At 39.2% G+C, this 14764-nt stretch overlaps 1 protein-coding gene across 1 annotated transcript in view; it reads right to left on the bottom strand.

Moving 5' to 3' along the window:
* The window catches only part of CACHD1 (cache domain containing 1), a 191296-nt gene that overhangs the window by 53317 nt on the left and 123215 nt on the right, over positions 1–14764 (bottom strand). Inside the window, exons 5-7 of the mRNA XM_006125035.5 lie at positions 9478–9604; positions 6053–6197; positions 4485–4701 (exon numbers count right to left, since the gene is read on the bottom strand). Coding sequence (XP_006125097.2) covers positions 4485–4701; positions 6053–6197; positions 9478–9604 — 489 coding nt within the window. The remainder of the gene's footprint in view (positions 1–4484; positions 4702–6052; positions 6198–9477; positions 9605–14764) is intronic.

Raw genomic sequence — 14764 nt, 5'->3', positions numbered from 1 at the left:
GCAGGGATCTATTTTGGGACTGGTTCTGCTCATTATCTTAATCAATGGTTTAGATAATGACAGAGAGAGTACACTTATAAAGTTTGCAGATGATACCAAGCTGGAAGGGCTGCAAGTGTTTTGGAAGATAGGATAAATAGAGAAATGGTCTGAAGTAAATAGAATGAAATTTAATGCAAAGTACTCCACTTACAAAGAAACAATCAGCTGCACACGTACAAAATGGAAAGTGACTGTCTAGGAAGGAGTACTGCAGAAAGGAATCTAGGGGTCTAAGCCCTGGTCTACAATAGGGTATTATTTGGAATAATCCCCCTTAAATTGAATTTATAAGCGGAGTGTCCACACTACCAAGCCTCTTATTTTGAAATAATGGGCTGCTTATTTTGAAACTTGTACTCCTGCTTTCCTCAAGGAATAATGCTAATTTTGAAATAGTTATTTCGAAATAGCATTAGTGTGGATGCTTCAATGCCGCTATTTCAAAATAACTACTCCCCAGAGTAATTTGAAATAATTACTCCCCAGTGCTTCCTGGCACTCCAAGGGTACGTCTAAACTACAGGCTTTTGTCGACAGAAGTTTTGTCGACAGATGCTGTCGACAAAGCTTCTGTCGACAAAGAGCGTCTAGACTACATTCAGTTCTGTCGACAACGCAAGCTGCTTTGTCGACATGGCAGTGTAGACGCAAAGGACAGTTTAGATGCAGTAACGCCTTCTGTCGACAGAACTCTGTCAACAAAAGGCGTTATTCCTCGTAAAATGAGGTTTACCAGCGCCGAAAAAACTGCTGAGTTCTGTCGACGTTATGTCGACAGAACTCAGCGGTAATGTAGACGCAGGTTTAGTTTTGTCAACAAAAGTCCACTTTTGTTGACAAAACCCTGTAGTCTAGACACACCCCAAGTCAAGATAGCACATCCATAATAATGGAGCCTTCTTCAGACTAATTTGAGGCTCCCCTGTAGTGGGGACATGCTATTTCAATTTTGTTATTTTGGGAGTTGTTATTTTGAATTTAATTATTTCAAAATAATTTTCTAGTGTAGACATGCCCATAATGAATGAACCACAAGAAAAATATTAGTCAACAATATGACACTTTTGAAAAAAAAAAGCAAAAATAATTCTCGGATGTATTAACAGGAATGTTGTGAACAAGACACAAGAAGTAATTCTTTCGCTCTACTCTGCGCTGATTAGTCCTCAACTGGAGTACTGTGCCAAAATCTAGGTGCAACATTACAGGAAAGACATGGACAAAGTAGAGGAGCGCCAAAGAATAATATAAAAAATGATTTACAAGAAACACAAAACATTAGCTATGAGGGAAGATTGAAAGAACGGGGTTTGTTTAGTTTTAAAATACAAGAATGAGAGGGACATGATAACAGCTTTCAAGTATCTTAAAGGTTGTTACAAGGATGCATGAGAAAAATTGTTCTCCTTAACCTCTCATGATAGGACAAGAAGCAATGGGCTTAAATTGCAGCAAGGGGGGGGGGGGGGTTGAGGTTGGACATTAGGAAAAACTTCTTAACTGTCAGGGTGGTTAAGCACTAGACTAAATTGCTTAGTTAGGTTGTGGAAACTCTCATCATAAGAGATTTTTAAGAGCAGGTTAGACAAACACCTGTCACGGATAAATTAGTGCATGGTGCTGACATGTGTGCAGGGGACTGGACTTGATGACCTCTCAAGGTTCCTTTCAGTTCTATGATTCTATATTTACCACACATCACTTAGTCATTTTGCCCTACTTAGATTGAACACATATTGACATATTTTTCAAGATGCAAAGAATTGTCTTTGTTAAAGTCCTATCTCAAAGCCTTAAGGAAATTCAAATCAATGCTTACGCTCCATCCTATACTGCAGCATTTAAAGCATCTTGTGTATCAGTTAGGGATCATACCCAGGTTCTGCATACCCAAAGCACACTGAAACATAATACTGGAAGACTGCCAGTTTACTTTTGAATTGCCTTGCGTTGGTGGAAATGTCAGGTTTTGTTCTATTGAGTTAAAAAAAATATTTCTAAACATCCATTTGCTGTTTTGTGTACTTTGAACTAAGATTGAAAATTATTTAAATCAAGTGTTTTTGATACAAAGAAGCTCCTGAAACTTCTATTTTCCTTTCTTTTTTATTCACTTACTCTCCCAACCAGACCCCAGAGTTTAACTAGAGACAACTTTTAAATCTAATCTGTTTAAAAAAAAAAACCCTACGTCCCAGAAATAAGAAGATGCTCTGGAGTAAGGTTTTATGACAATTATTAACCTTTATTTTCATTTTACACTACAGGAGCTTTGTGCCACTGTTGGGGGCACTGATAACCAATTTTGCCTTTTTAAAAAAAATTGCTAGGATGGGTGATAAAATATAGCTCTGTGTGTATTGGGGATCCCTGCTATAGCCTAGGTCTTATGAGTCTCTAGCCAGTTTTCCTATCAGTTAATGAACCACATTTTCCTTCTTATAATAGCACCAAGGAGGAAGGAGGAGAGAACAAAACACATATTTTACAAAACAAAGCCCTTAACTCTTCTAAGAGCCTGGTCCTTAAATTTTCTCCACTTGTGCAGTAGGCTTTGCATTACTTGTCCACCTGGAGAATTTTGTAAATCCAGAAGCTACCCAATTTCTGTGGCTGTTGTGAATGCATTTGCAAAGCACTTTGCAATACTCTGGGATGAAAGGTATAATATGAATGTAAAAATAATTACTGAGGTACCAATAACACCAATATAATAGATATTGACAAAAGGCTGAAGAATGCAGAAATGTCCATCTTTCTAGTATATTCCTTATCTTACGCACTGGGAATACCTCCCCCCAACATCGCCTCTATTAATATATTTTCTGCATGTGAATGGTTTCTCTGACACCCCTGCATATCCTTTTAGGAAACAGGATGTTAAACATTCACAGTAAAAAAGAATAATATTGTCTCGCTTCTTTTTGTATTGAAAACAAACAAAAAAGACAAGAAGACTGTTTACAAGAAAATGGAAGTGCATCACACATCCTCTTCTCAGAACCATTGTGTTCCGTTGCCAAGGCTCTTGGGTTTCTTGTGTCCCTCTCACATAGCTTTAGAAGGAAAGCATGTGCACTGAAGTTTAAGGTTCAAATAAGGGGTCCTTAGGTAATGTGCATACAAATATGATGCATAAAACTGAAATAAAACATTATGTTTTCACACTGCAGAATATGCCAATGTCTTCTATTCCCAATACTCAAGGAATGAGCACGAATCTATAGCCAATATTCTTTGAAATAACTAATGATGACTAGTCAAGACTTACTGCAAGCAAGATCAGCTGCTACCTTTCCCTCATTTTGTCAGAAGTTAAAAGTCTGCCTGCCCTTGATAACATGTACAAATACAAGATCCCATCAGTTACGCTGCTCAACAGATCGCGATGCTCACCAATCTAGGGGAGTACAAAATGGAATTGGAGCACAGTTTACTCCATTGTTCTAGGTCTAACATGAGTCTCCTGGGATGTGAGTTACTGTTTTCTTCTCAATAGTAAATTTCAGTTATGAGTCTCTTCATTGCCCATTTGAAACAATGGGAAGATTCCCATTATCTTGAAAAGGCATTGGAAGGAATACATCAAAAAATCAAACTGACAAAAGCCCCAATTTCCAGTTTCTCCAACTTTCACTGGCACTGGGAATATGGAAACGGCTGAGAAAATGTGACAGTACTTGACTAAAAAAAATACTCAATTTGAATGTAAACAGTTATTAAAAGTTATTAAAGAACACAAGTCTTAGTTATCTCCCACCACTCTTTTAACCCAGCCTTCACCATCTAGGCAGTAAAATCTGCCACCCTCCTTCCTCCTTTCCAGACATTTTTATTATTCTGTCAATTGTATATTATTTTTTAAATCAAATAAAAAACATGAGACTAGATACAAGTAACTCCACATGTCTTTACAGACAAAAATTAATGCAGATTTTCTTTGCTGAATGAGAAGAAGGTTAGGTCATCCTCTCACATGCATATAAATATCACATATCAGGCATCTCTGTTGTTCTGTGCGAATGTTTTTTTGATGAGAAATGCTAATATGTTCCCAAAGATTTTACATAAACAGAGCACATCTGTGCAAATGGGAATTTTACCTGTCAGTCAAAGAAGTTGGCTGTGCTAATGATCGCCATTAAAAAGGATCCTCATCTGGGGAATAATTCAGAGATCCAGCAACTCATCCCCATAATTACATATCATGGATAATAAGGAAGGCAAAGGACAGTGGGTGAAAGAAGCAAATGAAATGTAATGGACAATTTTAACAGCTGCTAAGTGGAGTTAAAATCTGGTATATGTTATTTGATCAATGTGATAAATACTTATAACAAGACAATGCTCTGCTCAGGCTCCTGTCAGTGTGCATCAAGATAAAAAAGAAATATGCAAATTTGAAAACAATAATATAAAGGATTATTCAATAACAGGCTTACTTCCTTGGAGTTTTGTGCCATTGTTTGTATTTCGTATCAACTGAAAAGCCTTCTGAAATCCCACTGCATGCTGGGTAGGGTTGTCAGATGACTTTATATTGGTAACGAAGGTGGACATCTTCCTTTTTGTCTCACTAGTGGCAGGAGACAAAAATGTCTTATAGCACTGATCCAGTGAGCAGGTTCTTACTGTGTCTGCCACGGTTAGCACTGAAATCTTAAAAGAGAAGAAAATATATTGGATTATTTTACCATGCATAATTCTTTATGTACTGATATAGCACATACAATGATAAGCCAACAGAACAGTTTCTGTGGATTTAAAACCAATTGTTAAAAAATAAAATGCTTGAGGCATAAATCCATCACATTTGAAAAAGATTAGACTTATGCTGATTAAAGGAAAAAGGAACTTTGGCCTTTGTTTCTCTGCTGAAATCTGTTTCATTCTGCTAACATAATAGTTACCATACTCTCATAGGCAAAATATCTAAGCAAGCTATAGATATCTCAACCCAAAATCTGCAGAGAGCATTTTCAATAAATATCCAGTGCCTCCAGAAAAAATAGAGTGGTTGTGGAAAACACTTGGAAATTTCCATAAGCAAACATAATGAACTCTGAACTAACTTGCTGTACTTTTAATATTTCACTGAGAATTAGCCAAATTCAATACCACTTTTTATCCTGTAGATAAGTTAAAAAAACAGTGATAATCCTTCCACTATTAAATGTATCACTAAGATACAGTTTATGAAATAAGTGTAATATTTTATTATGAGCTATGAGTGATGCAAAAGTAGTGATAGAATAAGAACAGCAGTGCATAACACAAGAGTTGTACATGTATGCCTGTAAAACAGAGTTGAAAATTACTAAGTTACTGCCTAATTAATAAATGTGTTGTTTTACTTATAGTATTTCCTCTTTATATAGGCCCTAATTCAGCAAAACACTTAAGCACATGCTTAACTTTAAGCACATACTTAAGTATTCTGCTGAATTGGAACAACTGTACCCTCTATAATAGGCTTTTACATTTTTTCCCATGCATTAAGTCTTATTCCTATATTACAAATGAAGAAAATTAAAACAGAGAAAGGTTAAGTGACCTTAATGTAATGCAGGATGTCTGCAATGTAGGTGCAAAATGGAATCCAGCTCTCCTCACATCCAGCCTGTGCTTTTGCCTTCCTCTTCTTTTACTTACACTCTCTGGGAGCTTCACAGATACTATTTAGGTTTCACACCATTCCCATCAGGTAGTGAAGAAAATTATCTTTATTTTACACCCTGGAAAATTATCTCAGAGGTTAAATGATTTGCCTAAGCCTACACAGTGTGTCAAATGGTAGAACTGGGATTACTACATAGCTCTCCTAACGGTCCTGTATCTAGCACACTGAATCATGATCTTTCCCATTACAAAATGTTTCCTAAAAAGCTGGAAGCATGGCAGATAAAAAACTGTTTTAGATAAATGCAAAAATGAAAATGTAAAACTAAAAACCCATCCGAGGATGGTTAAAACAAAGGAAAAATACACTCGTGGCTTCGTGCAAACTCACCTTATCATGTTCATCTATAGAGCTCAGAATAACCTGAGCTGCATCTTTGGCAATTTGAAGCTGTGTCTCTGTCACTGAAGCCCCATGGTCCACAATGACAACTATGTGCTTAGACTGGGGTCTAACCGTAGACACGTAGACAGGCCTGAAACGACAAACATATTGACATCATGATGACTTCTCATTTTAGAATTACCATAGTAGTTTACAACTGAAAACTAAAGGAAGAGAAGACAGGAATAATTGCTTGGCTTCATGAATTTTTTCTTTAGCAAACAATACCTCTAGAATTTAACCTGATGAATTTATGAGAAGGATTGCAGGGTTTGGAAGCATTAGTCAGGTAGCAGGGTTCACAAAGAGAGTGAGAGAAGTCTGTGCCACAAAGAGTTTACAATCTAAGGTCCAAATTCTGCAACCACTTAACTTTTTACTTCATGCCTTTGTTAGAGATGTGAATGGTTAACCAGAAAGGGCTGGAGCAGTACCTGCCCACTTGTGGGCAAGGGACTGTTTCACAGGTAAGAACTGCTCCAGCTGATGGGAGCAGCCTTTGTCCATGGTCGAGGAAAGGTGTGCTCCAGCTCAGCCATAGCAGTCAGGGGGCCACTCCAGCCCAAACTGGGCTGGGGCGGCCCCACTGACCACTCCTCATTTAATCGGTTAAATGGTTAAATCTAATGTTTAAACAGTTGACCAATTAAAAGAGCTTTTACATCCATACTTTGTGTAGGTCCATTGAAGTCAAAAGGATAATTCAGCCGAGCTAAGTTAATCTTGAATATAAGAGTTTGTATGATCAAAGCCAATTTCATTTGTCATACAATGACAACTGAGAAATGACAGGGAAGAAAGGGACTGAAAATGGACATGAATTACAATAAGACCACACAGTAATTGTTTTGGCAGATGGACCTTCAGAGGTTCTCCAACCTGAAACTCAGGGAACCAGTCCCCTGCACAATAATCGACTAAAAGAAGATTCCAGCAACCGTGGAATGTTCACATAACTGACACCATGGTTAGAATATTTAGACCAACTGTTGAAGTGTGAGCACCTGTAAAGCAGGCACCTAAATCCTGAGTAAGGCACTGAGGGTATTTCTACACTACACTGTTATTTCAGGACACTTCTGGTATCACAAAATAGCTATTCTGTATCTTTTGAACAAGCCCGCTGTTTTGAAATATAATGGGCTCGCTAGTCTAACATCCCAGTAAACCTTGTTCCACGAAGATGAAGGGACGTTTCGGACTAGCCGTTTATATCAAAATTTATTATAAGCTATTTCGAAATTAACTCGAAATAAGCTATGCAATTTGCAAAGCTCAAATTGTGTAACTCATATTGAACTAAGGGTGCAGTGTAGACATATCCTTAGAGACAAGAAGGTCCTGATCTTTAGGAATGCTGAAAGCTCAATTCCCACAGACACAAATGAGATCTTTGGTCTTCAGCACCACTAATAATCAGGTCTCTTATTAAGATGTCTACATATGTAGGTATTCAATTTCAGGCCCTAATTTTGGAACATCCATCCTTAGTTATCACCCAGCAATTATTTTCAGGCAGCAAGTGACCTATTTTGTTAGAGCATCAGTGGTGACTGTTTGAGTATAATGTTTATAACTATCTTAGCATACATAGAACAAAGGTTTTGGAAACAGAACGAGTAAAAGTGACTATGAGTAACTGCCTCACAATGAACGCATGATGCAGTCAATCTTGTTGAGAGATAAGTACAATACAGTACTGGATGTTTGCTGGTTACATGACATGTAAAAATCTGTGCAAGCTGTGTATAATTAGCATTAGCACAGTAGGTTTGCTTTATCACAATGAGACTAAGGTTCCTGCCAGGAAAGACTTTTCTATCAATGCATTGGAATGTAATGCACATAGATCATGCTCCACAAGCCCTTCTTATCTGTGCATTTTTAAATGGGACTATCAAAATCTATCCAAGTTTGCTAAGGGCACTCTGTGTTTTCATGTGTATATTTGCCAACATCAAAATATACTACTTGGTGATACGGTGAGGTATGTGGGAAAGATTTACCAAAGATCTCTTTTCAGGGTCTCAAAGCTGGGACAAATTAGAAAGAGTTTGAATAAGGAAGTCAAAAACAACAGAACTCTTTCCCCCTGTTAGCATACACCTAAAACCATTTGACTTTAAGCATGAGTTTTGTTATCTAATTTTTATTGCATTTAAAGCAGGCACAGAAGTCTTATTCGAGTAAATGCAGAAAAGGCATTCAAATAAACAGCTGTTCTTAATTCAAATAAACAAACCAGTTCTTAATTCTAGAACAGGCTGCAGTTCTACAGTGGTATTAATAACGATCACTTATACTTTTGATCTTCAAAGCATTTACATGTTAGCTAACTAATTCATCCAAGAAGCCAAGCCCTCTGAGGTAAGTATTTGCAAAAAATATTCCTAAAACACTTCTAGAGAAATTGAAGCAGACAGTAAGTAATTTGCACAAGTTCACAGAGAAAGTCTGTTTCAGAGCTGAGATTAGAATTTAGGTGTTCTTGGCTCTCAATCTTTAGACCACACCCTTCTCAGCCAACAGTATGTTCAAACAAATCCAGCCACTGTGGTCATATGATGATGAGTGTGCATCAAACACTACTAGATTAGATTGCTCAATATTGATAGATAAGCAAAATACATTTTTCTGTTTCAGTGATTCTCTCTCTCTCATATGGAAATATTCCTATATGAATATCTCTTCAGTAAGATTTGTTATACAGCAAGGCTATAAGGAGAGATAGTCATGCTACTGGATTTTCTCAGAAGATCACTACAAAGTGCTTTTTCTATGCTGGCAAGCACATGACAAAGCTGTCCTAAATAGTCCATTACCTCCAATGTTAACCATGCATTTAAAGAAACCCTGTAACTTGGAGAATTCAGAAATCTTTTTACGGAAGGGGAGTAGGCCTCAATCCTGCAGTCTCCAGTCATGTGGAACATTGCAACCCAAGAAAGGACAGCAAGATCCTGTAACTTTGCATTATAGCAATTGCAAAGGAGAATACATTTTAAAATGACTGATATGAAATGCAATTGTAGGAAGGACTTAAAATTATAACCTTTCACCAGGTTACTCTATGCACTGGTGCTAAATTCTGACAGTATAGGGTGCTAAACCCAAGGAGGGAGAAAAAATTGCATTGTAGCTACTTTCCAATAGAGATGCATCATAAATGGATTATTAGTATCAATATCTGACTCTTGCAACCACTTATTCCTTAGTTTATGGTTCAATTTCAAATAACTTTCTCAGCAGAAAATGAAAACTGACTGTCTACCAATCTTTCCCTAGAAAAACAGGATGTTGGATAGAAAATATTTTGAGAATATAATTTCAGCACTTTATCCCATGTGGTCACAAAAAGAATAAAATCATACCTGCTGCGGTGTTCGTAACTTCCCTTACACCGGAACTTGTGTGCTGGAAAGACAGTAAAAATGCCTTCTTCTGAGCTAAAGTATTGCCATTTAATTCCTGGGTTAGACTTCAGATTGTCAGCAAGAACTATGAAAAGGGGGAAAAAATGAATGGAATTGCAAAGGAAAGTCAAAGGAGAAATGTGCATTTGTACATGGCATCTTCAAAATACCTCCTCTCCTGTTTGTATAAATAAAGGAAGATAAAAACATCATGTCTCATCATTAGGGATGTTCCTGATTTAACTGCTATAATCCAGTTTGGTCATGCTCTTGGTGATGTTTTTGTGGAGAATGCCCATGTTGTCCCCTAGCCATTGTTTTGCCGACTGCTTTTTCTGTGGGTCAGCGGCCCCTGACCCAAAAAAGGTTCCCCACCCCTGTGTAATAGATTGTAAGAGCTCTTTAAACACCTCTGTACATTTCCTTAGTTCCTGCATTCTCAACAGGCCCGCTGCCAGGAGTGTGGGGGTAAAGAGGCCAGTTGCCCTGGGGCCTGGCAATTCAAAGGGGCTTGGGGCTCCTAGCTGCTGCCACTGCTATTATGGCAGTGGCAGCTGAAGCCCCAGGCCCTTTAAATTGCCGCCAGAGCTCCACACACTCTGAGCAGCTTTGGGGGGGGGGGGGCAGTGTGGCGTGCACCAGACGGTACAGAGGTCCGGCTGCCCCAAGCTCTGCCCCTTCCACCTGAGGCCCTTCCCCCTCCTGGGAGTGCAAAGCCTCCGTGTGAAATGGAGGCTGATGGTGCCCCTGATTCTCAATACAACTCATAAAGCTGCTCCTTGAGCCACTGTGTCCATGCAGCTTCTCCTGGAGGCACATACAAATGTCCGTTTTCCCCAAACATGGATCCTCAGCCACAGAAATCCTCACTGAACACCGTTCCCTGCAAACTCTCCTAGCTTTAGCACATAATTTCCCTAGCTGAGGGATGACGAGAAGGACTCATAAGACACAAGAGGAGGACAGAAGGCAAAGAAAACTGCAGTCACCAATCCTCCCTACAGCAAACCTACTCCTGCTGTTAAAGGCACCTCCTTGAAAAAAAACCTGCTTTCCCTTCCAGCTCAGAAGAATGTGAGAGCAGCTCATTTGTACATGGGCTACTGTAGAGCAGCCTGCCAAATAACCTTTACTTTCTTGCTTTGATACACAGCTGAGCCACTCCCAGGAACACAGCCTGCCCAGGAAGCTAGCAGGGAAGGAAGGGAGAGGGAACAAAAAGCAAGTGACATTAGTGGGAAGAAGCATCCAGCAATAGGGGAGTTTCTACAGAAATAAAGTAGGAACCACTGCACCCATCTGTAGTATGATATGGTAGGACTCTGAATTAGGGGGCTCTTTTTAAAGTGCTTGCCCAATAATACACCTGGAACTACTAATTCTTTTGTGATCTTTTCAATTGAAAAAAGGCAATGCAACACACACACACACACTTTACAAATAAACCAGCACCGCAAAACTGAAAGTCACCCGCATGCCTAGCAATACTGTCTGCAAAATATTTATGACTGAGGTTACACAGTTCTTGAAATTCAACCATGTGATGGAAACAATAATAAACAAGTTAATGAGCAAATGTTACTATTACAAATAATATTTGGGCAGAAGATGTTGAGAGGGCCTTAGCTAAAGATGATATTATTCTAAATGAAATGGATACCGTGTGTCTACAGAAAATGGAAGTAAAAAAATTTAAGTCTAATATTTATATAGTTTATACATGCAAACCACCCACCAATGCATTCTGCTCCATTCAAAAAAGGTCCTGTACTGTATTCAGTAGTAGATCATGAATGTGCTGATACATTCCTTATACTCAAATATCCTCAAAAAGTAACAGAGGGATAGCTGTGTTAGTTTGTAACTTTAAAAACAATGAGTAGTCCTTGGGCACCATGAGCTTTTGCGGGCAACACCCACTTCTTCAGGTGAGTTTGAATGGAGCAAAACTAACAGATGGCATTTTATGAGACTGTGGTCTGCTGATCTGCTAAAATCATCTGCCTTATTATAGTCTGCTATTCTGGTATTTTGCTAACATTTCAGTAAATCATTCAGGGCTCAATTATATCTGGGCCTGTGAGTGCCAAAAGGAGGGAGAAAGGGTGCAAGAAACTTTCTCCAACCCACACCACACCCTCTTTTGCACAAGGGACAGACACCAGCAGCATGCCCTCTTTTTTCCCCCCCATCAATTTGCAGAATAAGTTTTGTTATGTGCACCAAGGCATTTGTGGATGTGCACCACCAGTAGAAACACATGTTACTGGCTGTTGACAGCTGTGGGCACTCTGCTAATCACTGGGCAGCATTTGACTCTCTCCTGGATGGCTGCCCAAGTACTCAGTTTATAGGGAACACTGGACACCAGTTGTGGTCACAGGGCTTCCCTGAACCCAAGAACTGTTCCCAGGCTTCCAGCAAATGCTTCACTATGGAGAACAAAGCTGTGGTCCGGTTACCCTGCAACAATTATCAGGGGAACACAAGCTGCTTGTCAAATGGGGAAGCAATGAGCACACTCCTGTGCTGCAAGGCCACCAGAATGTTCCATCACGGACTATGCCTTTATTTTGCAATTGTGCCCTTTGGCTTTCATGGACACACAATTCCACTTTAAAAATGGTGTCCTTTTTGCACAAAATGTTACTCCTAGTTATAATCAATCATCGGTGTCATTGTTGTACCTGGCACTTTTATAGCAATTTTCATCCAAAATTGTTGTAAACCCCTCTATGGTGGGTGAACATTCTTATAATCATTTTACAGATGGAAAGTGAGAACCAGGTAAGCTAATTAACTTGTCCAAGGTCACACAGCGAATCAACAACAGAGCCTGAAATATAATTCTTGGTGATGGGATCCCGAAAGGCTTGTTTCAGTACACAGAGCATGTTCACTTATTCCTCTAGACTGCACTTGCTTCATTATTAAAATAGAAAGCAACTTTAATTTATGAAGTGAGACTTTAAACTTCAAGTGGGCATTTAATCTTGGAAAAGAAACAGCTGCTGGACACTGCAAAAAAGTTAGCACAGCAGCTGTATGCCAGTAATTTATACCCAAAGTCTTTAAGAAAACAGACACGGCTCAGTGAGAAACACAGATAATCTCATTTGTCTATGATAGGGTTGAGATATATATCAAGAATTCTTAATATTTGATGCAAATGAATGTTATTTTACAGACATTATAGAAAGCCAGACTAAGTACACTCAATTCAAGTAATCAGAATTAGACACTCATATTCTTACCACCTCTGACAGAAAATATTAAAACTATGCATCCTGGACTCTCAAAGAAACCCAGCCTGAGATACATCACTAGGATTTTTTTCCCCTCTTGCATTCATATGGAGATTGCCTAACTGTCACGTAAGGTGTATATCCCTCCTATTACCAAAAAAAGACTGACACAAGATGAAGGAAGCAAAAGACATGCAGCAGGACTGCTAGGTTTCTCCTACAGATGACATCAATCAGAATCAGTGGGAATGCAAGGGGGAAAAACACTAACAATTCACAGAAGATGGAGAGCAGCAACGCACTGACATGACTTCAGTTTTCATGCCTTCAGGATGGATGACAGGATTCAGTTCCACACATGTCTAACTGTCGTTTCTGCTTGTGACAAACTAAAACCAAACTTTTAATAACTGAGTAGCTTTGGCTTTTTGTCCAACAGTATTAAAGAAAAGGCACAGGCTGTAGATAGATGCATTGTTTTAAAAAGTGAATTTCCTTACTTGTGCTACAAACTCCTCCTTTGATTAGACACTAGAAAGAACTTTGGAAAAAGATCTAATTAATATTTTGCCCTTAATAAAAAAATTACTTCTTGCTTTTCTCTCCGGATGGATGCTGAAAATAGGAAAGTAATTTTCATTTTCTGGTTCTCATACATTAGCAGGAATTCTGCAATATTTAGGTTGGAATTATTACTGGGGAATATTTCCAGTCACAACCAGATGATGTACTTTAAATAACCATCTTCCAGGTGTTTGAAGTAGAACACCCTCAACAGCTTAGTACCTTCTTTGGTTTCCCAGACTGGTTGTGACTACATGGCTCTCACTCTGCCAGCTCAGTGCAATTACCTTGACATGACTTAACTACTGCTAAAATAGCTACTGCTATTTTTGTCCTTTATAATTACATGTATTTCAGTAGTTCTTTAAGACCCTAAACAATCTCAGGGCTCCACTGTGCAAGATATCACATCAACACAAGAGGCAATCTTTGATTGGAAGACTGTAAAACCTACACAGAAAAGAGAAAAGACTAAGGCTGTTAACTAGCGGTTAATTTACTAGTTGAGTTGTCAATGGATTTTCCATCAACTACTTGATAGGCACTTCCGCATTCCTCCTCTGAAATGTACAAGAGCTCCCACTGACTCTGGGCTGCATGCGGGGCGCCAGCTTTGAAATGTACAAGAGTCCCCAGCGGGGACTCTCGTGCATTTCAAAGCAGAAGCGCCCTCATGGAGCCTGGGTTCAGCGGGGGATTCAGTGTCCACCACTGACCCCAGGCTCCATGCTGTGCTGACGATTTGAAATGCCAAGGTGGCATTTCAAAGGAGCAGCGCTGCACAGCTGAGCCAAGGATCAGCTGTGTGGTGTTGTCCTTTGAACACCACTTTGGCATTTCAAAGCCCGGAATCAGCTGTGCAGCGCTGCCACTTTGAAGTACCACTGTCCCCCGTGATGCCTCTATATAACTGAGGGGCGGGGAAGGGGGAAATCGACTAGTCCTTAACAGCCTTACAGAGGACCGAAGATGATACAGAGCTGAAGTGACCTGCTCAGTACGTTAATGGCAGAATGGGGGAAACAACACAAATATCTTGACTTCAAATCCAGTGTATTGTCCACTGCCTCTTATTTCTTCTTCTCTCTCCAAATGAGTTAACTTTCACGTAAGAGAATGAATCTGAGAATTCTGGCTTCTCTCTCTCTCTCTGCACCTACCCAGCAACTTAGGCACAGTATCTTTGAAAATCGGGCCATCAAAGTATGTGCAGGAATATTTCGGAACCGAGTACTAAGCTCTTGTTCACTATTTTAAACTTGTGTTTCATTATTCGTTTCCCTGCCTTGCAGCAGGTTTTGTAAGTGTTGTTTATTGGGTGGCAGCTCAGAATTGTTAGCAGACTGCCAGAAACTATTTTAGCTGTTTTACTTTTGGTACAGGTGTGGTATAACTGACGGAAGATGTCTGAAGAATGCTGGGTACTTTTTTGGACT

Source organism: Pelodiscus sinensis, chromosome 9 (assembly GCF_052426305.1).
Source record: "Pelodiscus sinensis isolate ZL-2025 chromosome 9, ASM5242630v1, whole genome shotgun sequence".
Classification (NCBI taxonomy): Eukaryota; Metazoa; Chordata; order Testudines; family Trionychidae; genus Pelodiscus; species Pelodiscus sinensis.
This window is presented reverse-complemented; position numbering and strand designations above follow the sequence as displayed.